Below are 23,886 nucleotides of genomic sequence, written 5' to 3'. Positions count from 1 at the left end.
AAAGCCGAACGGCTACTTACCTCCCACAATGCAGTAATCTATTTATAGCTCAGATCGCTCGAGAGCATAGGGAAGGTCGCGGAACTAAATCAATCTTGAATCCAACAAAATTGTTTGCATCCAGCGTTATTATCATTAGCGGCGAAGAAGAAATCTAAAATAAATTCAAGCAGAACACTTTAAGTAAATATAAAAAGCGTTCATAAATTCGTTCTGATCAATTCCATTCTGTCGAAGTGAAGGCAGCCATCTTGGCCATTTCACTCGAACTCACTTCCCCTTGCTTGGGATCTTATTCAGACGGAAAATGACATGAAAGCAACGATGTAATGTGGCTTACTGGAAGCCTAATAGACTCAGTTAAAAAGTATTATTATAATACTATCAACTACTTGGCTAAACATGCCTAGAAGTCACCGTCGAGAAAGTCCAGCCCAAATCTATGACGAATTCGACGCTCGATCCTACTCGCATCTTGTTCCGCAGAACGACAAACGTGTCCCTCGTGGCCAACCCAACTACGACGGCGGCGCACCGATTAATCCACCAACGACTTCAAGATCTCAAAAGAAACACAAAAAGAAGAAAAGCAGAAAGAAAAAGGACAGAGGTGAGAAGCGACAATCAGACAATGTCAAATCCTTGGTCGCATACGATGACATCAGCTCCGACTCGGACCTATCCACTCCCGGGACACATGTTCCAGTGCCAAGCCGAGTTGAAACGGATCGTGTGTCAAAAAGACCTATGTCTCCAGGGACAGAAATTCGATCGGCCATCAATAATCAACGTGGTCGTAGCAATTCTCCAGGCAGCCCTGTTGCGCAGACGTCGCAAAATCGAACATCATCTAAGTCCAAGTCCAAACGACCTCGCCAGGATCGTCCGGCGCGTTCGCCGCCTGACCACCACAGAGACCAAAGTTATGACTCCCGTGATATGGACAGGCATCGAGGTAGAAACTCCAGTTCGAGCCGCCAACCCCCAAACAACAGTGTTCGAAACCACCCCCCACAGCCCCCTCCTGTGCCAGAACCCGTCGTATTACCAAGATCTTTCGCAGACTTGCCCAAGGCTTACAGTGGCAGAGCAAGTCCACCACCTCGACAAAGTGTTCCCAAACGATACAGATCCCGTAGCCCCAGTCCAAACTACAGGGATACAAGGAGAGAAAACGCCAGAAGCAGGAGTCCTCTGGGAGGATCAAGATCCAATAACAGGTAGGCTTTACATCAGTTATGATACTTTATTTTTCTCTCACAGTCTGTCAGTGTCATGTAATTTCACAGTTTACAAAAATTGTATGACATGATTGCAGTGCTTGCAACATTTTGTTTAAAACTAAAACAGTAAAAGACCACCCCAAAAATACACACACAAAATCTCGAATGAGATATAGGCCTAACGCGTAGAAACTCTTTTTTCAGTCTCGCTTTGTGATTCAAGTTATCAGTCTCAACCAAAAGAAAGTATGATTACGCTTCTTATTCTCAATCCTTAACTTGATTTTGTCTCACTCCGTTAGTCCTTATGATTTTAAATGTTAGAAACAGAGGAAAAGTTCTTCTTCAAATTTTGAGCTTGTACAGTTGTAGTGTACTGGTAGTTGTACAAATCAAAAATATTTGGTAACATTCATGAGTTTATTTCACAATACACATTGTATACCAGTTGATATTTACCGTAAACTACCTTGTATGTAAACGCCAAGGACTACTAGTAGTAGTCCTTGGTAAACGCCCACCCCACTGAAGCACCAATTTCGATCGAAGTTAGGGGGTGTGCGTTTAATTGGTACTGTACCCTATGCATGATCAGTTCCTCGCCAGAAATAGTGGTGTTTGATTCACAGCGTGTTCAAACAACAGTTAGTTCACTCGATCTTTGCGAATCACCGAAGGTGTAGCTCTGCAAATACCAACCGAGTCTTCCAAGTTTTGTAATGGCTATCCAGAGACAACAGAGGCAATGTATGCAATCAATGCAACCCAACAGAACTGGGTAAACTGTTCAGGAATCGCAATGTGGCACGATTTATAGATATTTTTTACCATTTGAAAATCCGCTGGCAACGTGTATTGTGTGTTGAACTGGGGGTGCATAAATGCCATAATGCATTGTGAAGAATCAGAATTATGGTCCGTTTCATTGTGCATCTAAATTTGTTGGCACAAACTAAAGTACCACAAACAAAACCACTAGAAGTACTACAACTACAAGACACTGGCTTGTCTGAGAATGAGACACATTAGCTGACCCCACAATTCACCACCACAATTGAGTGACAAAAGGCACCCATAATCAGCAGGGATGTGTGTGGCGTCGGGCATCAGACATTTTTCGATTAACTGGCCTAAATCAGTAAATGTCCAATTCATACAATCACATGGCGGTCAGATGTCCTATTGTTTTAAGCCGAGCGCAGTCATTGTCAGATAAGAATTCCATTCCCTGGAACAGCGCGGTACATGTATTAGTTAGTTTTTGTTGACACAAATCCACCAACAATCGCTGAGCTCTCGCTTAGATCTGCACTGATCGACGTGCATCTCAGACTGTGCGTTTTTGGGCATTTCCGAACCTATTGCGATATGAGCCATTTTGGTACACCTAGCTGTGCTTGTTCAGACAAAAAGTTCTCTCTGTCTCAAACTCAGTCAAAGCAGTAAAACTAGTAAAAGGAAATTAATCTGGACGTTCTCAAGCTATCGTTGAGACTTTTCGGTTTGCAGCTTGCTTAAAGGCACAGTAAGCCTCCCGTAAACCATCACAGATACTGTCAGGCTTTTACACACAGTACCAACACCCTTCCATTTGAACGCTCACCGAACGGGAACATCCTAGGTGCCCTACGTAAAGAGCATGCAATTTTCAAAAAATTAATTTTGCCGATTGTCTCCTCACACAATCGGACCGTGGTGCGTTTTGGCGCTAGACCTAACTTTTAAAATCTAAATAATAAATTGACAGCTTGTTACACAAACATTCTTTAATCATAAAAGAATTCTATTTTCATCAAGACAAGATCAGTACAATTCGAAGTTTTGAAAGTTTGAAAAAAGAAAAGCCCGGAAGCAGGGTCACGCAAGGTCGTGGTTCTCGTAGCAGACGACGGTTTATGCCTATCGCCAGTTCCTCTGAACAGTCAAAAGCCATCGCTAGAGTTCTTGTGAACCACAGCCGTTTGTTTCGTGCATAGTCAGAGGTACATAATAACGTGCTATTGCAGATAAGCTCACAGCAAATTACAAACTGACGACAACATTGTGAAAAAGGGAAACTGGATCACACAGGTTTACGATGGCTCAGGGGTAAGATAAACCACGCAAAAACACTGACACCTGAAAGACCGATAAAGGTGAAACACTATTTGATTTTCAAGTTCAACAGCATTTTTTGCTACATGCAGTACGACCAGAAATAAATTCAGTAGAATTAGAAAACATGGGGAGTGTAATTCTGAAAACCGCAATGCTGACGGAAAGCGAAGTTTTTTCATTTTTAGACAATGTCGCTGCCAAAGCAATTGGGACTTACAATTTTTCCCAGACACATACAAAATTGACTTATGTCATTTATTCCCACACATGCAGATAGTCATGAAGAGCAAGCCCACCATTATTTTTCTCTTCTTAGTATTCCATTTTTCTGGTCACATCACACAGTATGACTGAGTCAGTAAGAGTGTGCCAATCAAAGTAAGACTACTAAAGTATTTATCCGATATTTCTGTTTGTTTGAAACAACAACCGTGTATGTGTGTGTGCTCACACATACACGATTTTTCACACATACACGTTTCTGGAGTCTTTCATGGAGGGTGTTCAATTATGTCATCAAATTTTCTGAAAACTGTCGAATGTTCTATTCATCCTATCCAAGTGCTCGGGACATTTGTCGTATAGGTGTGGATTTGTAACATTCATGAATCAGACAGAGATTCAATTCAAACCCAGGACCTTAAGATTATTTACAGGGTCGTCGTCTGAACCTTTTACTTTTGGGCTACTGCACGGGTTGTGAAAAACAAAAAGTGTATAAGATTTTATTTTATGCCATTCTTGAAACAGCCTCTGTTTGATACTGCCATACGTCTGTTGCTCGGGCGTGAATATAACTATTTCCTTGAAACTATGAAAGCACAGTTTTGGAGTGATTCAATAACTGTTATTTTACTTAGCTAGCTTGTTGAAAAAAGAGATGACACAGTCATCACATGTCTCGAATGTTGTATAGCATCATGGCAGTGTAAACATGTGATGCGATCTCCTGAAACATGTTTGCAAAATAACAGTGATTTGTAAAGGCAATTTGTGCATAAATGGTAATTCTACTATAGCTTAAATAAAATCGTAAATTTTTCAGCTTTTTGTCTACTGGTGCAGTAGCCTGGTTGTTATGACGTCGGACATGAAAACTCGAGGTACTTGGTTTGAATCTCTGTCGAGATCTTAATTTTTCCCCTCGATCTCTCTTGAAAATACAATTTGCTCAGCCGTGAGGGCCCAGACAAAAGTTACCATCCCTAAAACCAAGCTTGGAGTTCAATGTAAAAAATTCGGTACATGATTCTAAGCCCTATCTTTTCAACCACCTAGCACCTGTATTGTCATAATTTTATACACTTGATCAGAAGTGGATTAAACTAGAAGTGGACAACCACCATTACATCCAGTTGACGTGCGTTGATATATAATCACCAGGGATGTTGCCACAAATTCAAATGTCCTGAGCTCTTCGGCATCAATAGGACATTTGACTGCTTTCAGACAGTTTAATAGGACATTATAATTTTGTGCAAAACACAAAATCATGTGCATACACACATATCAGTATATGCACCAACATTGTGTGCATACATTGTTTTATTATTTTTGTTTCAAACAGGACACACACAAAAAAGAAACTAACAAACTAAAAAGCAACGAAAAACTTCAGCACTCTTACTTTGATTGGCACACAAACTGCATTATTTTCTGACTGAGTTTTTTCTTGACATATTCGACGAAACAGTTTACCTATAATATAGATGGTCTCTTTGCTGTCAAATTCTAACCAACTAGTACTAAACAGGGTCAGCCATGAATAGTTAACCTTATTAAAAGACTGTCTGTGCGAATTTCCTGTTGTACCGACACCATCTTCAAGTCACGAAACTTTACTTTCCATGATTGTGGAGGTTTCAGCGGTGACACTGTTATTGGCTCTGTCATTTTCCTGAATGATGCTATTGCTAGCCGTGTTTTCCCATGTTATTGGCCCTAATGTAACACACGATGCCGTTGAAACGCCAAACGTGTTCAGCTTTTTTTGTTGTTTGTCAGGCTTTAGCTTTTTTGGGTGGCATAATTCAGTGCCGTGCGCTTCAACTCGAACCGAAAGCAAATTAAAGCAGACGCGAACCTTGGTCAGTTGGAGTTGTCTCCCGTACTCCTAACTTTTGTGTTGTAGACCGATGTACGCAAACGGCTCATATCGCAAACGGTTCAGAAAACGCAAGATCTGCACTGCACAACTTCAGTGCACCTGTACGCAAGAGCGCTCTGTCACTTTTTGAAGATTTTTATCATGAAAGGAAAATTATCAAATAACGCGCTGTCCGAAGGAATGGAATTCTTATCGGACAATGACCGCGCTCAGTTGAAAACGATAGGACATCTGACCGCCATGCGACTAAGTGAATCGGACATTTGAGCCTTTTAATTGGTCTATGTCCAATGTCTGACGCCTAACGACATCCCTGAATCACCCATCACAGGGTTCGACACTAGCGGGGGCGGGGGGCGGAACGCCCCAGAGTTTTGTGTTCCGCCCCAAACATTACCGAAGCTTGGGGCCAAATCCGCCCCAGGATAAATTCCAACAATGACAAACCGAAAATTCTAATGCCAGAGCCAATCACTAAAAATCGCCAGTCAAAGTCGTCACTGAAATTTGCGTTACGATCAATGCCGCAGTCAAGAAAACACACACATTGAAATCGTCGAAGGACAATGCCGCAAGGGAAATAACTCCAAGATTGCGTTCTTTAGCGTGAGAGATAAGTATCGCCTTCAAATGCCAAACGCAAAATGTGGCGACACATCCCTGGTGTAAAACGACATGGAAATGAAGATGAAGAACAGGGTGGAGAGAAACGAAAAAAGGAGATCGATGCAGCCAAAAGCGCGAAGCGCTGTCGTAATTTCAATGTCAAATGGTTGAAAGAATTTCCCTGGCTTTAGTACGATGAAGAAAAACAGACAATGCATTGCCGCCCGTGCAGATCTTATAGCTGAGAACCACTTGGAAAAAGTGGGGATTCTGAAGGTATATATATATACTTAGCATAAATAAGAGTGGGCCCCAGATTTTTGTTTTCCGCCCCAGCAATTTTCATCTCCGGGGCCAGTGTGGCCCCAGGCCAAATAAGTTAGTGTCGACCCCTGCATCAGGATTTCCCCAAAAGCCCACATTACTTAAAATAGAATGGGTAATTCTGGGAAATGGTTCACCAGAGGTACTCGATAATTATACAACCCTTGGATAAATTAGATCTTCAATACATCACTCAAACCTTTGGAATTAATTAAAATGAATGAATTACAATGATTACAAGTTCAGAATATTAATAAAAGTTGAACAATTAAAACAAAAATATTTTACAAATATTCTTGCCAACTATGCGTATCAGATCTGTGACCGCTGGGTTACTGGGCGAGCACACTACCACTAAACCAATCTGGCACACAATTCTCGAGGAGAATGCCTTTTTTTTTCCCTTATCCAAACAAGTTGAATTTTAGTCTCAGAATGCACGAGATTGTACAGATTTTAATGTACCATTTAAACAAAATTCGGGGAGCATGCCCCCGAACCCCCCTAGAAAAAAGGGATTTCCTCTTTTTTCATCACAAGAGAGTCCCACCCCTGAAATAAAATGTTCAACTTCGAACATTACAGGTGAGTTCTCGAGCATGTGTCAACTCCTCGGTGTCTGAGTTTCTCCGTTCGTATTTGTGTACTGTATGTTCTGTCGATCTCACTAGAGGTTAGTTAAGTTGATAACTGATCCTATGTGCCCGTTTACTTCCTATGGAAAGCAATTTTAAGTAGTGTTAATTTCAAGTGTGACCAACATTATGTTGTAGTACGGCTTCGAAATGCATTGACCAATTGTCGAAAGGCTCTGACGTCATGTCTCTAAATGATTTCCCTGCCCAGAATTCAATATTTTTGATGACATACAAAGGATTTAGTTCGGGACACCAACACCCTATGGTCGGTTCATTATATAAAGGGAAGCAAGCATTTAAGAACAGGCGTTGACAGAGCCAATGAAGGGGGATACTAACTTGTAGTTATTATTCGCTTGCGACTTGATCTATAAAAGGCTAAGTCCTTCCAAAAAACATTACTCTCACCATCTCAAATCTGCCCCTGCTTTTACATGGGATAAACCACCTCAACTTGGAAGTGTATCAATAATTAACAACCTGACTGCTTCCTGGAGCTGGACTTTCGTAGGGATTCATTTTTCAAATTTAATTATACTTCTGGAATTTAAGAAATTATTAATAAAAAATATAAGGCCTAAAAAAAAATAGGTGTGGTTTGTTTGTTCGTTCATGGGCTGAAACTCCCACGGCTTTTACGTGTATGACCGTTTTTACCCCGCCATTTAGGTAGCCATACGCCGCTTTCGGAGGAAGCATGCTGGGTAGTTGTACATATATTACTTTAGATATTTTTTTGTTATCATGGGTTTTATAAATTTTCTTCTCTTCTTCTTTTATAATTATTAATTAATGACCTATATGTGCTGATGACCAATTTAATTTCCTTTGTTGGATCAATAAAATGTTATGAGTTATGAGTTATGAGGGTATTTTCGTGTTTCTATAACCCACCGAACTCTGACATGGATTACAGGATTTTTTTCGTGCGCACTTGGTCTTGTGCTTGCGTGTACACACGGGGGTGTTCGGACACCGAGGAGAGTCTGCACACAAAGTTGACTCTGAGAAATAAATCTCTCGCCGAACGTGGGGACGAACTCACGCTGACAGCGACCAATTGGATACAAATCCAGCGCGCTACCGACTGAGCTACATCCCCGCCCCATAGGTGTGGTTACGGTAACCCGACCTACCCTATTTTTAGGCCGACCCTATAACTTTTTATTACATTTTTCAACAAAAAACCCAAAAAACTCAAGAAAACGAGTGCAGAAAAGGCAATGAAAGCGAAAGCGCTTGAGTCGCACACTTATTTCCCTGTCAAGTAAGTCTAATTTGTACACATTAGAGAGAAAAAAGTAAAACTGAAAAAAAAAGTGATTGCCTACCTACCTTCCCTATTTTTTTTGGCTATGTTACCTTAACCACACCTATTTTTGTTGTTGGCCTAACTGTGAAGAGAGCACCCAGATTGTTGATTCTGAGTACATGTGAAAGTGTAGGGTTGGCCTTCATGCTTTTGTCTCATCGGTGATTATTATGAGCAGTGCTATGCAAAAACACTTGTACTTCGCTTTTCATTGATTGATAGATCTATCTGTTTTTGTCACTGTTGTGGCATGTTAGAAGCAGGATGTACTTCGCTTTTCATTGATTGATAGATGGTCAAGGCTCTGGAGGTGACTCCAATGAGTGTGACATGCAAGAACAAATTTCAATGTTATTACAAGCTGACAATTTCTTGACAATTTACTAGGTATGGTCATGCTAAACTTGTACGAAAAATGTTTTCCACACTTGAGCCATCGTTTAGATGTATTTACAAAAATAATATCAATGTTCAAACATAACATGACGCCATCACAATTTCAAATTCAGGCAATTTAATGATCCAAGAACAAACAAAAAGAAATGTTGGTGGTGTTTCTTTATTGCTAGGCCACACATCCATCAATACAAACAAGATAAGCAGGTAAGAATCTCTAATTGGGTCAAATACCGGAGCTTGAAATTGCTTAAACATAACATGACACCAAAACACTAAGTCAAAATGCAGCATGGAGTTCAAAGACAAAATACCATCAATACTAAGTCCAAAACAGAAAACATAGATAATGTTTGTGTGTCTCCAAAATATCATAATGAAAATACTAATTATAGTCATCAAATTAAATCAATAATAGAGCCATCCTTCACTGGATGCTGCGTAATACCCGAAAATGCCAAAAATTAAACCAAGAACACGCCCAAATCAATAATTTTGGCATTAAATAATAATAAAACATTGTTACATACATTATTACCTTTGGCAAAACAAAACAAAAGTGGATGTGTTACTTTGTCTTTAAATGAGAGGGAAAAAAGAAAAAGTAGCCATGCTTGAACATAACATGACGCCGTGACAGAAGATAAACTTACATCATCTGGAGCTATAGATGCAAATAAAATATCAAATTCAGAAGCCATTGTGTGCATAGCGTTGGTAGCTACATTGCACAGTTAACTGCATAGCCAAGTCACAACCTTAGAAAAAGTTATTCTGAAATTAAAACACTTAAACATAACTTGACGCCATAAAACATAACATGACGCCGTGACACAGTCTTTATCAGGCTAAAGTGGCAAAACCAAACATAATAAAAGAACAGGAGGACAGCTATCTACATGCAGTGATGGTAGGTAATTATTAGCCACCAAATAATCTGATGTGTAAACTTAATCTTTTATGTTTGCACAGAAAATTTGCTGTTTGAGCATAACATGACGCCATGAAACATAACATGACACCGTGACAAAAGATATAATTACATCCTCTGGAACAATGGGTGTAAGTAAGCCATCCAATTCAGATGCCATTGTGTGCACATATAAGGCTGCTACAGAGCTAAGTTCACTGAATAGGTGAGGGGCAACCTTAGAAAAAGTTTTTGTACCATGAAAAAATGCCCAAACATAACTTAAGACCATGTTCAACCCAATTAAAAGGGAAAAAAAATGTATAGTCTACATTTACCTGTACAAAATGCTAGATAAAAAGGAAAGCTAGATGAAAATAGACTAAGAAACTATTAAAACGGAAAAAATCACAAAATGTTGCCCAAACATAACATGACATACCCTGACATTCATGCGTTGGTGTCATGTTATGTTGGACATGAATTCCCAACCACAAGTACAAAAAAACAAAAAACTATGCATGCTTGGTCCGGACATGCAAAAAGATTTTGATGATCTAGAATAACAAAAATAACCTATCCAAACTTAACATTACACCGAGGGGTGTCTCAGAACCGGCGTCAAGTTATGTTCAAACAGATTATGGTGAAATTGTATAATGCATTTTTCCTACAGATTATATTTTTGTTGTGCTGTGCTGCATGGAAACAGATAATATCAATATTAAATTCTACATCTATTTTTCTTTACCAAAAATAAAATAAGTAAAAAACCGAGTGCCCAAACCTAACATTACACCAGCCGTGGCAGCAGAGATCGACTGTGCATAGCGTCAAGTTATGTTTGGACATAAAACTAGCACTCGGCGATCAGACACAATAAGGATCTACAAGTTCAGACCCAATGATGATGTTAATTCCTAGTATTCAATCTGCCTCACAAATTAGTGTTTGTTAGAAGACATTTTGTTGAACGAGTTTAAACATAACGCTGACGACCTCGGACTTGGTGTAAAGTTGCGTTTGATCTCCCGCATCCCATAATATCAACCACGTATCTTGTAAATCGCAGTAAATGACTTTTAGGGGTACTTCACGAAGTGATTTCATGAAGGGATGCATCATTGATGGTTGAAAACGTACTTAGCTCTATCAAACCAAAAACGCAACAGTGACACCACATGATCGGCATGAATGCACATGATCGGCAGGAATGCACATGACAAATCAAAAATTGACAAATGTAGGAAAGTGTTGATGAAAGCACAACTATTCAGACAGGATCTCTAGTTTTATCAAAGAAACAGAACTCGGCACTCGAAAGCCTAATGTGGTCATTACTTCATATTCTATCTATAATTTTGCTGGATTTGCAAAAACGCAACAAATGACGCCAAAATAAAAACCTTAGTTTTCGGCCTATCCTCGGCGTCCATCGCGCGCTTTGCCTTCAAATGGCGCAATATTCTAAATTGGAGTGGTTTTCACTTCCATGCCGGATTAATCTCCAAAAAATGGAGTGAAAAATACACATTAATTGGGTTTTTTTCGTGTCCAAACGCAACGGTTTGTTGACACCATATCGCTTCCGCAAAATCAATGTAAATTTCTTGCTGCATCAGAGTTTAAAATGTTCGCTTGCTGATTAATCCAAGAACTAAAACATAAAATCTTTCAGATTAGAGGTTAATCACGTGTGTTGGATGCGGATATTTCTTTCAAGTTAACATCGATCGCTCTCACCCAAACATGACACCATGCGTTGCGTTTGAGCACGATTGATGACGCTCTATATAAACAAGAAACGAACAAATAAATAATGATGACGACTGGAAATCCGGACTACTGACAGGAGAGCTGGGCGATGCAAACCACTCGCTGATTAAAATTCATTTAATTATTTGGCATAGTTTTGGGGCAGTTTTGAGCAAATCATTGCACGTGTTTCTAAATGACAGTACAGCGAATGTCCCTTGAACTTTTTAAGGTCCAAATAATCAAAAAAACTTTCCAAAATGGCGGCTTGGTATAATATCTTTAAGCAAGATATTTACCCAAGATCAGTGAGACCAACAGCCCACAGGAGCTTTTCCATTGAACTCCATGTCAGGGTTCCGTTGGTTATAGAAAATACCAAGCATGCTTCCTCCGAAAGCGGCCTATGGCTGCCTAAATGGCGGGGTAAAAATCCACTTGTGCAAAAACACGAGTGTACATAGTTTCAGCCCACGAACGCAGAAGAAGAAGTTTCTTTTTTCATGATCCTAGAACTTCGTTTGACCGTTCAAACAAAAAATATTTAACTAAACATGTCAAAACTTGATGCTGCAGGCCTTGCAAGGAAAGTTACTCTTCTTCGACGTCCAGGGGACGGTCAGCTCAACACGCGATTTTCCCAAGGGGACAGACACATCAATGATCATTTTGTAGTCATCTGTCTACATGACTGTATAAGTTGGCCTGTATAATATTTGCAAAATTAAGTGTCTTTACGAAAGGCTGTGTGAATCCAAAGTCTGCACTGTTGTTAGTCGTGCCTTAAACATAAAGACCTTTGGCATTTTAGATGAAAAGCAAATGTATCGCTGAAATAAGTGACAGTGAACAAGAAAGGGCATAATAAATGTTGTGTACAAAACGAGATTTTGAAGTTATGTCTTGCATTAGAACCATCTTTCTCATCACAGTCACATGGTTTCTTGGCCGTATAGCTTAACTGATTTGTGTCGGATGCCCTTTAGTAACACTAACACAAACAGCCCATGTTGTTTGTGTTGCAGGAAGAAGTACTCTAGTCGGGAGGAAGTGGCAACCCCCTCAACAAGGTACAGCAAGAAAACATCGTCACGGTCAAGGGGGTCACAGAGGGAGAGCAACCCGCATCACCGTGGTTACTCACCCAGCCCAGGACGCAGTCCCACACGTAACACACGCAGCAGTGTCAGTGTGTCCGACTTCAAGTATTCTACCAGGTAGGTACATACAAATAGACGAATTCCCCCCCCCCCCCCCCCCCCCCCTTTCCCCGTCGCGATATAACCTTGAACGGTTGAAAACGACGTTAAACACCAAATAAAGAAAGAATAGGCGAATTCCAAAAATAGCTGTCCTGTTTGTATGGTTTGTGAAATAGTGAATACCCTTAGTTTTACTGGGACAAACTTTGCACGGCCAATCACTAGCAACCAGTGTCTTTGTATGGTTTGTGAAAGAGTGAATACCCTTAGTTTTACTGGGACAAGCTTTGCACGGGCCAATCACCAGCAACCAGTGTCTTTGTATGGTTTGTGAAAGAGTGAATACCCTTAGTTTTACTGGGACAAGCTTTGCACGGGCCAATCACTAGCAACCAGTGTCTTTGTATGGTTTGTGAAAGAGTGAATACCCTTAGTTTTACTGGGACAAACTTTGCACGGGCCAATCACTAGCAACCAGTGTCTTTGTATGGTTTGTGAAAGAGTGAATACCCTTAGTTTTACTGGGACAAACTTTGCACGGGCCAATCACTAGCAACCAGTGTCTTTGTATGGTTTGTGAAAGAGTGAATACCCTTAGTTTTACTGGGACAAGCTTTGCACGGGCCAATCACTAGCAACCAGTGTCTTTGTATGGTTTGTGAAAGAGTGAATACTTAGTTTTACTGGGACAAGCTTTGCACGGGCCAATCACTAGCAACCAGTGTCTTTGTATGGTTTGTGAAAGAGTGAATACCCTTAGTTTTACTGGGACAAGCTTTGCACGGGCCAATCACCAGCAACCAGTGTCTTTGTATGGTTTGTGAAAGAGTGAATACCCTTAGTTTTACTGGGACAAGCTTTGCACGGGCCAATCACTAGCAACCAGGGTCTTTGTATGGTTTGTGAAAGAGTGAATACCCTTACTTTTACTGGGACAAACTTTGCACGGGCCAATCACTAGCAACCAGTGTCTTTGTATGGTTTATGAAAGAGTGAATACCCTTAGTTTTACTGGGACAAACTTTGCTCGGGCCAATCACAAGCAACCAGTGTCTTTGTATGGTTTGTGAAAGAGTGAATACCCTTAGTTTTACTGGAACAAACTTTGCACGGACCAATCACTAGCAATCAGTGTCTTTGTATGGTTTGTAAAAGAGTGAATATCCTTAGTTTTACTGGGACAAACTTTGCACGGGCCAATCACTAGCAACCAGTGTCTTTGTATGGTTTGTGAAAGAGTGAATACCCTTAGTTTTACTGGGACAAACTTTGCACGGGCCAATCACTAGCAACCAGTGTCTTTGTATGGTTTGTGAAAGAGTGAATACCCTTAGTTTTACTGGGACAAACTTTGCACGGGCCAATCACTAGCAACCAGTGTGTTTGAAACATGTTGACAAAAGCACATGTGCATTTATTTTTTCTGAGAAACAGGCACATGTCGTGTTTTTGAGACCAACCCCAATGTGATTGTGCAGGGATGACCAAATCTGAAAATTTTAACTCACCAGTTGGGTGAGTAACTGTAAGAAAGGCACTAGCCCGCCAGAAATTTCGCTGGCCCGGTACATGCCAAAGTTGCTGCATCTGATTTGAAACTCGATATTATTATCAAAAGTGTTGCATTGGACCAGAATGTTCACTGGCCAGCCAGGCGAGTTGCCAGGTGGTTTCTACTTGCCCGGCGGATTTTCTACTCGCCCCTGGCAATCAGGCAGACGATTTGGCCATCCCTGTTGTGATACTGATAAATCTTAAGCTTTAGTGTTTAAAGAAAGTAAACGTCTCTTGTGCCTTTCTTTTCAATACTTGAACTTGGATTTTCCACAGGAAAGGTTTTTACTTTTAGATAGAATTATAAGTAACTAACTGCTTGCGTCATATTCTTCTACTTAGCATGGAGGACCTTCTCATTGTGTAGTCCACGTCATATTCATAATCTCCAATCTTTGTTTGACAGTTTGGCCGCTGAGCTCAGCAAACACAAGCGAGCACGGGAAATCAAAAAGAACAAACGACTTGGTCTCGATGATGCCACGTCAACGCCCACAGGCAAAGACCCAAGGTCACTGTCCAGTACTCCGGTTCGAGAGGTCATCAAGGTTGAATCGGACAACGACCAGTCACGGTCAAACACGCCAACTATTCCGCCAAAGAGGGAAATTGAAGAGAATTTTGTGATAAAGGTACAGACAGCAAAATGAGTGTGTTGCGCATCGTGTGTGAGTGCCATTGACAGACTTTGTTATGAAGACAGCAAAATGAGTGTGTTGCGCATTGTGTGTGAGTGCCATTGACAGACTTTGTTATGAAGACAGAAAAACATCAGCTCCTCTAATCATTATTTGTATGTAGTGTTTTCTGAAGCTTCTGGTAGAGGTTGGCTTGAATCTTCAGTTGAACATGTTCTCATCACGAACATCTGTCGCACAAAGAACTTTGCAAAATATATAGTCAATCATAAATGAAAGAAACTACTTGCCATTTATGTCAACAACAAAAAAGGCACCTTATAATAGAAAACCCAGTGGGCTTCAGAATGAACTAACGTCGTCGTGGCGCTTGTTTGCAGGTGGAGAATGCCCAGAGAGGGGACCAACGTCGGGTGGTGGAGGAGAGAAAGCCACCCCCACCTCCCCCCGTCTCATCCTACTTGAACCCCGGCCGTCCATCACCGCTACCTCCCAGCATTCCCCCTCCACAGCATTCCCGGCCGCGCTCACCGCCCGCCCCCAAGCATGAGCCCAGGAAGAGCGTGACGCCGCCCAAGCTCAACCTGCCGCGACCCCAGGGCACCAACGGGGTCAAACACATGTCCACTCTGCCCAAGCTGCCCTTGCCCAGCTTTCCCATGGACATGGACATTGACCAGAGTCCGTCAAGGTCAGTGATTCATTTTGCCATTTTACGCTTGACATGTGCCAGGGACCTTGATATATATAGATAAGCTGCATTCACAATCCTTCTTTTTGCAATTTAAATCGGCTGAGACAATTGCAGGGAACTTCGACTATATCGCATTCCACTACATCATGAGTTCAGCTGTATCACCATGACATGCTTGGAGAGCCCCCCCCCCCCCCCCCCCCCCCCCCCCCCCCCAAAAAAAATCAAAACAAGTCGCGTAAGGCGAAATTACTACATTTAGTCAAGCTGTGGAACTCACAGAATGAAATTGAACGTAGTCCGCCGCTAGTGCAAAAGGCAGTGAAAGTGACGAGCCGCGCCTGTTTGGCGCGGTAGCGGTTGCGCTGTGCTTCATAGCACGCTTTACTGTACCTCTCTTCGTTTTAACTTTCTGAGCGTGTTTTTAATCCGAACATATCATATCTATATGTTTTTGGAATCGGGAACCGACAAGGAATAAGATGAAATTGATTTCGAAAATTTAATTTTGATCATAATTTTTAATTTTTTTAATTTTCAGAGCTTGTTTTTAATCCAAATATAACATATTTATATGTTTTTGGAATCAGAAAATGATGAAGAATAAGATGAACGTAAATTTGGAACGTTTTATAAACAAAATTTTTTTTTTACAATTTTCAGATTTTTAATGACCAAAGTCATTAATTAATTTTTAAGTTACCAAGCTGAAATGCAATACCGAAGTCCGGCCTTCGTCGAAGATTGCTTGGCCAAAATTTCAATCAATTTGATTGAAAAATGAGGGTGTGACAGTGCCGCCTCAACTTTTACAAAAAGCCGGATATGACGTCATCAAAGACATTTATCGAAAAAATGAAAAAAATGTCCGGGGATATCATACCCAGGAACTCTCATGTCAAATTTCATTAAGATCGGTCCAGTAGTTTACTCTGAATCGCTCTACACACACACACACACACATACACACATACACCATGACCCTCGTCTCGATTCCCCCTCTATGTTAAAACATTTAGTCAAAACTTGACTATATGTAAAAACGAGATTGATCTTTTTCCCAAGTTAAAAAAAAATGTCAGGCCAGAAGAACTTGTACATGTCTTGAGGGTGATGTGTCGTTGAAAAACAAGGAAAAGAATGTGTTTTGTAACTGCAGCATCACAAGCAAGATAAAAATCAGCATCACAATTTTTTTTCCTGTGAAGTATGGTGAACTCTGAATTAGTAAAGCTCAGATTAATAGATATCTGCAATAGTAACATTCCGTCGCGATATAACCTTGAATGGTTGAAAACGATGTTAAACACCAAATAAAGAAAGAAAGAATAGTAACATTGCATCTGTGATTTACCAGGACGGAAAAAAACTAACAGAGGATTAGTCGCAAACCTTTGTGGTGCTTTTCTCATGCCTTTGTGCCATATGTTTACAGTGATGGGCAAGACAGCCACACATCGCCCCTGGAGAAACGTCCACGTCGCATCATTGATCTACCCATGCCTCCGTCACTTGACGAACCGGAGGATGACGATAATGAGTCTGGGGGAGCCACCCCTGGTGGGGATGCAAAAGGAAACACTCCCAAGATCCGTTTACCAAAGTAAGTTTCATTCGATTGCCGAGACCCAGAGATGTAAAAGTACAGGATGCGATGCATGCAATTATCAGAATACAGCCATTCAAAGCTGTAAGTGTGCATGCACATTCGTTCACAATTTTGCCGATTGGGCCACAGCAATGTACCAAACAAAGCATTTGCCTTCCTTCTCGTCTTTTCTAATTTTGAAACTGTAAAATAATGCAAGCAGAAGCGGTGTCGGGTTAAGGAACAAGCACCAACCTCTACACTCGCACACACACATACACACCCCTCCCCGAAAAAAAAATTGTTGATAAATTCATTTCTCTTTGTTTTTAGACTTTGCCATCGGCGTCTCGATCAGAAAAAGGCTTCATCCTGGGGTGAACGCTGCGTGGATGTGTTCACAAGTCTGGAGATCATCGGAGAAGGCACCTACGGCCTTGTGTACAAAGCAAAGGACATCGCGCTTGGTAGGACTGAATTGTGATAGATTCAAGTAATTTCAGGCATTGCCCCTAATGTAGGGATATAGTGCTGTTTTGCAAGCGAAGGGAAAAAAGCTTAAACAGAATGGGTGTGCAAAGCTGTGATGGCTTATAGTGTTAGAGGGAATATTATCTTGAAGATTCTTCTTCTTCTTCTGCGTTCCCGTTTGTAACTTGGAGATGAATTGAAAGCCAATTGGTCCCATTCAGTGACAGTTGTATTCCCAGTATTATATATACTGTTCAAAAAAAGAAACGCATAGCTTGTAATATTTGGTTAATTTAGTTATATGGCTACAAGGATATCCACCAAACTGCAGAAAATGTTTATCTGGTCGTCGACCTTTCGTCCATTGCCACAAGTGAGCTCTGCACGTGACGCATGCGTTATCAGTGGCTACAATGTCAAAATTGCTCATTTGGCATGACCACTCGTCATGCTTCAGTGTAATCTCGTGAAACTCGGGGAATATTGAGCTCTCACCATGTCTTCCAAAACCCATAAAAGCGGATTGTTCGCCACAAAGAAATCAGACGACAATTCAGCGACGAAAGATGGCCCGATTGAGCAGAGAAGACCGCCAAATTGCATTGGGTCGTTTACAAGCAGGCCAAAGTCAAAGTGCAATCGCCAGGCACTTCCACGTGTCCCAGAGCACCATCAGTAGACTGTGGGTCAGGTTTCAAGCCACTGGCTCCGTTGCTGACTTGCCACGAGCGGGAAGACCAAGGGCGACAACTGCTGCTCACGACCGCTTCATACGGCTCCGCCACCTCCGGAATCGTTTCCTGTCGGCCTCATCTTCTGTCCAGGCTCTCCCCGGGCCACACCGATTATCGGACCAGACCGTGCGGAACCGCCTGCATGAAGCTGGTTTGAGAGCTCGCAGACCTCACAGAGGAGCTGTCCTCACCCGCCGCCATCGCCAGAACCGAGTGCAGTGGGGCAACCAGCACCTTCGCTGGACCGTCCGGAATCACTGGAGACACGTGTGGTTCAGCGACGAGTCCTACTTCCTGCTCCAGCGACATGATGGTCGGAGGAGGGTCTACCGGAGAGTAAACGAACGTTACGCGCCCAACTGTGTGGATGAGGCACCCGTTCATGGTGATGGAGGCGTCATGGTGTGGGGGGCGATCAATACCGCTGGAAGGAGCACCCTGGTGCACGTCCAAGGGCGCATAACTGCCCAGCGATACGTGGAGGAAATTCTGCGCCCACACGCCCTTCCTCTTCTGGCTGACCAGGATGCCATATTCCAGCAGGACAACGCTCGCCCGCACACAGCACGACTCACCACCCAGTTCCTCACCGACCACTATGTCCAGGTGCTTCCCTGGCCATCCATGTCGCCAGACATGAACCCGATAGAACACCTCTGGGATGAATTGGACAGACGTGTGCGCAGGCGAGAAGAAGCGCCGGCAAATCACCGCGATCTATTGCAGGCACTTCAGGAGGAGTGGGACACCATCCCACAGCAAGATATCCGGCATCTGATCCAGTCCATGCCCAGAAGGTGCCGGGCAGTTGTTGCTGCTCAAGGCAGTCACACCCCCTACTGACTTGACAGCCTCGGCACCCAATCGTATTGATTGACTGATTGATTTGAAGATGCAAATGAACTGTGTGTGCATTCAACTGTGTCCATACCAAATTTCAAACAAATAATCTAAATATTGGATTTTCTGTTAATTTTTTCGAAAAATAAAACAAATTTGGCAAGTAGCAACTATGCGTTTCTTTTTTTGAACAGTATAGATTCAAATAGGTAAACTTAGTGGTTAACCCTATCACATTAAATTCTGTACACATGATTATGTTGTCAGCCATCTAAAACCATAGAGTATTTGCTGTATCTTGAAAATCTTGATATTGTCTATGAGAATATGTTGGGATTAATGTGGTTAACGATTGCATGTGTGTAAGAATAGTAATTGTTTAAGAATGTGTGTGTGTTCCCCCCGCGGGTTAGGGGGAAGAATTTACCCGATGCTCCCCAGCATGTCGTAAGAGGCGACTAACGGATTCTGTTTCACCTTTTACCCTTGTTAAGTGTTTCTTGTATAGAATATATAGTCAATGTTTGTAAAGATTTTAGTCAAGCAGTATGTAAGAAATGTTAAGTCCTTTGTACTGGAAACTTGCATTCTCCCAGTAAGGTCATATATTGTACTACGTTGCAAGCCCCTGGAGCAAGTTTTTGATTAGTGCTTTTGTGAACAAGAAACAATTAACAAGTGGCTCTATCCCATCTCCCCCCTTTCTCCGTCGCGATATAACCTTGAACGGTTGAAAACGACGTTAAACACCAAATAAAGAAAGAAAGAAAGAAAAGTGTGTGTGTGTGATAATGTAACTTTGTGGTAAGGAGACGGTTATTATATGTAAGCTTTTCAGCAAGATGTGATTATTTGTGTTTTCAGATATGTACGTTGCCCTGAAGAAGGTTCGCTTGGAGAACGAGAAGGAAGGGTTCCCCATCACGGCTGTGCGTGAGATCAAAATTCTACGGCAGCTGCAGCACCCCAACATTGTGAACTTGCGTGAGATTGTCACTGACAAACAGGATGCCCTTGACTTCAAGAAAGATAAAGGTGAGCTGGCGGTCATCATCGTTAGCAGTTTCTCAAACTTTTGTTAAATTTGGACTGTCCTGTGCCTTGTCAGATGCTCTTGAGCTTCTTTCAGGGTTTTTATCCCTCTTCTTTTCCTTTCATTTTTTTTTTGTCCCCCTTCATCTTGAAAACGGTCAGGTTGGCTGTGTGATGTTTTATCAAGCAGACTCTCAAGTGTGTTCATAGTTTCGCTGTTATGGATAATTTTCATGAAGGTACTAAATTACATGGCAAGCAGACCCAAGGGGAGATAAATTACAGCCTCTATGGCTTGACGCTTAGATGTGCGCTGCATGCAAGCAAGTGCTGCAAATTTGGACTCAGTTGTATGATTTTGGTCCATTTCATGGCAAACCACACAACCTAGCCTGCTAGACCTTTCTCGGACATTGTAGAGTATTTCTGAAATGGATGGAGTCTAATTCAAATTGATATGCGTGTTTTGAGGGCTTTGTCCTTCTTGTTCTGTTATTGGACTAGTCGCTCTCATGGGCGAAGGCTGGAAGTAAAAAAGCACCCGTTTGCTTATGCCATTACTCTTGTTAATAAAGAATTACGTGTTCTATCTTACCTTACCTTTATCTTATCTCATCACATCTCATCTAATCTCAATTTACCTTACATTACAGGTGCGTTCTACCTGGTGTTTGAGTACATGGACCACGACCTGATGGGTCTGCTGGAGTCGGGCCTGGTGCAGTTCCGCGAGGAACACATCGCGTCCTTCATGAAGCAGCTGCTGCGCGGCCTGCAGTACTGCCATCAGAAGAACTTCCTGCATCGCGACATCAAGTGCTCCAACATCCTACTCAACAACAGGTCAGTGCCCTGTCAGCTCCTCCTCCGTCTTTAGGCTTGGGTGTGTGTGGCTATCTCTGAAGCCGGAATTGTCACAACTTCAGGAATGTTCCATAAGGCAGTCGTCGGAAGAAATTTGAGACCAGACTGCCCAAAAACATAACAATTGCCCTGAGGTATCATTTTCAGAGTTTAAAGTTTTAAAGGCACCATTATTTTACCTCATTTGTACCTATAGTTGTGGAAGGAAGAAGGATGAGTTTATTTTCATATTCCTTCTGTTAAACTTTTGCAACAAGGTTTTAACAGCTTGTATTGTTGTTGTTTTCTGTGCATGTGTGTTATTTTTGTTACAATGGATAAGCACGCCTGTCTTGTGTAAATGTCGGTAATATTATCGATTTTGTGTCTGAACAGAATGAACTTTGTCACACTTTTGTCATATGATGTAGCACTGCGTTTCAATGCTTTCATTTCCACAGGAGCAAGGTCATGTCTAGCCTTTACACTACAAACACACACAGTTGTTTCATACCTCTAACAAGCAGCTTATTCACTAGCGTGTCACAGGTTTGGTGAGCTTAGCTAACCTCATTGTGATTTGTGTTGGCAATGACAATGATGTGCCACAGAGGTCAGATCAAGCTGGGTGACCTTGGACTGGCGCGCTACTACAACGCTGAGGACAAAGAGCGACTGTACACCAACAAGGTCATCACCCTCTGGTACCGCCCGCCCGAGCTGCTGCTGGGGGAGGAGAGATACGGGCCGGCCATCGACATCTGGAGCTTGGGGTAATACGAAAGAAGATAGCGAAGTGGTGAAATGTGGACATTCTATGTCTTGGTAGTTTCTCAGTTGTGTAGGCTATGCAATGATCTTTAACCTCTTGTTCAGTTGGGGCTGTTTTCATGCAAGAAAAAAAGAATATGTTAATAGGTATTTGTTAAGGGCTTTTTCTAGGTTTTTATAAAGAGAAATAAATTTAATAATGTTTCAAAAGGAGTTCGTATTTGGTAGTCGTTATCTCCCCTTCAGAGAGTAGTGAGGTGGTGCGAAACACACACTCACATGAAGACACAGGTACATGCAAACACACACACAAGAAAGGAAGTAGGGGATGGGGGCAAACACACACACAAGAAAGGAAGTAGGGGATGGGGGCAGGACACACAAAAGAGCATGTAGTAGAAATTGACCATGGTGACTTGCGCTACAGGTGCATCTTGGGCGAGCTGTTTACACGTGAGCCCATCTTCAAGGCCAAGGAGGAGTTTGCTCAGCTGGAGTTGATCAGTCGCACGTGCGGCACGCCTTGCCCCGCCAACTGGCCCGACGTCATCAAGCTGCCGCTCTTCCACGCATTCAAGCCCAAGCGCCAGCATCGCAGACGTCTCCGCGAGGAGTTCTCATTGTGAGTGCCGTCCCTTGTCTCTATGTGTGTGTGTGTGCGTGCACTGCAGTGTTGTTCCCTTTACTCAGTGAGCAATAGGTCAGTTGGACCTGGATTTAAAACATGATTAGGTCCAAATGTCCTTTCGACACTTTTTTTAATGTTATAATTTTTCCCCCATCATAAGACCTCTGACATGTCAACAATATAAGATGTTTGTCCAGCGAGAGGTCACAACAATGGGTCAGATTCAAAAAACTATATGTCATTGACTGAGAACAAAGGCCTGAGAATGTGTTCTAATAAAAGAGAGGCATGCATCAGCTAGACTGAAGTTATAACCAATAATGGAAGGGTGCTGGGTCTGTGCGACGCTTAGTTTTCGAGATAGGTGTGACTGACGAAGAACAGGACGTCACATTCCAAATAAGCACGACTATGTTGCAGGTGGAAGCCGCTGAGATTGCATTTCTTCGGGAGGTTTCCGCAAAAATAGATATTACGTCTCGTGATAACGTTATTTTGTATGATAACGATTCACTTGCAAACTAAAGTATACAATTTGGTGTGTCAGTGGTAAATGTAAATAGAAATGTGTAATACAGACAAAGCAAACAAATAAAAGTGTTTTTCTCGTGAAAATGGTGCGGGTGTTTGGGTGGCCTCGACTTTGCGGATGATCTTGCCCTCCTTTCCCACAACCATGCCCAAATGCAAGACAAGACTACTCACCTGGAGACAATATCAGCCGGTGTAGGACTCAAGATCAACAAGAGGAAAACCGAATTGATTAAGACCAACACCACAGCCGACAATCCGGTGATGATCAATGGGGAGCCCATCAAGGAAGTGGAGTCCTTTGTTTACCTGGGGAGCATCATTGACGGACAAGGAGGCTCGGACAGGGACGTCAAAGCAAGGATTGGGAAAGCACGGGGAGCCTTTGTCATGCTAAAGAAGATCTGGAGTTCCAAGGAGATTAGCCAAAGGACGAAGCTTCGGATCTTCAATTCAAACGTCAAGTCTGTTCTTCTCTATGGGTGTGAGACATGGAGGACAACAGAGACCATGCTGGGAAAGATCCAAATCTTTGTCAACACCTGCTTGAGGCGCATCCTAAACATCAGATGGACGGACAGAATCCGAAATGAAGACCTTTGGCAGAGAGCTGACCAGAAACCAGCGGCGCAGCAAATTCTCCGGAGGAAATGGGGCTGGATAGGGCACACCCTGAGAAAGCCAGCATCCAGTATCACGAGGCAAGCCCTGAAATGGAATCCACAAGGGAAAAGGAAGAGAGGCCGGCCGCGCAACAGCTGGAGACGAGACACTGAAGCAGAGATCAACAGGCAGGGGAAGACCTGGAGCCAGATCGAAAGGGCAGCCCAGGACCGTGTCGGATGGAGAATTGTCGTCGATGGCCTATGCTCCCCCGGGGGTTCATAATGGCCCAAGTAAGTAAGTAAGTTTGGGTGGCCACGTGATGTACACAAGCAAAGTGCGGGACGGACTCTGCTCTGTGATGTAACACTGACAAGTTCAAAACACGA

The 23,886-nt window shown here is 42.3% G+C and overlaps 1 protein-coding gene across 1 annotated transcript in view; it reads left to right on the top strand.

Annotated features, from left to right (window-relative positions):
- Positions 1-59: 59 nt before the first annotated feature.
- The window catches only part of LOC138983233 (cyclin-dependent kinase 12-like), a 32,113-nt gene continuing 8,286 nt past the window's right edge, over positions 60-23,886 (top strand). The window contains exons 1-10 of the mRNA XM_070356649.1: positions 60-1,220; positions 12,394-12,585; positions 14,531-14,756; positions 15,143-15,453; positions 16,892-17,059; positions 17,378-17,511; positions 19,954-20,124; positions 20,775-20,964; positions 21,576-21,737; positions 22,163-22,357. Coding sequence (XP_070212750.1) covers positions 403-1,220; positions 12,394-12,585; positions 14,531-14,756; positions 15,143-15,453; positions 16,892-17,059; positions 17,378-17,511; positions 19,954-20,124; positions 20,775-20,964; positions 21,576-21,737; positions 22,163-22,357 — 2,567 coding nt within the window. The 5' untranslated portion in view covers positions 60-402. The remainder of the gene's footprint in view (positions 1,221-12,393; positions 12,586-14,530; positions 14,757-15,142; positions 15,454-16,891; positions 17,060-17,377; positions 17,512-19,953; positions 20,125-20,774; positions 20,965-21,575; positions 21,738-22,162; positions 22,358-23,886) is intronic.

The sequence above is a fragment of the Littorina saxatilis genome, linkage group LG12 (assembly GCF_037325665.1).
Source record: "Littorina saxatilis isolate snail1 linkage group LG12, US_GU_Lsax_2.0, whole genome shotgun sequence".
In the NCBI taxonomy this organism is placed as follows: domain Eukaryota; kingdom Metazoa; phylum Mollusca; class Gastropoda; order Littorinimorpha; family Littorinidae; genus Littorina; species Littorina saxatilis.
The sequence above is the reverse complement of the archived record's forward strand: the minus strand, read 5'-3'. Positions and strand labels throughout refer to the sequence as shown.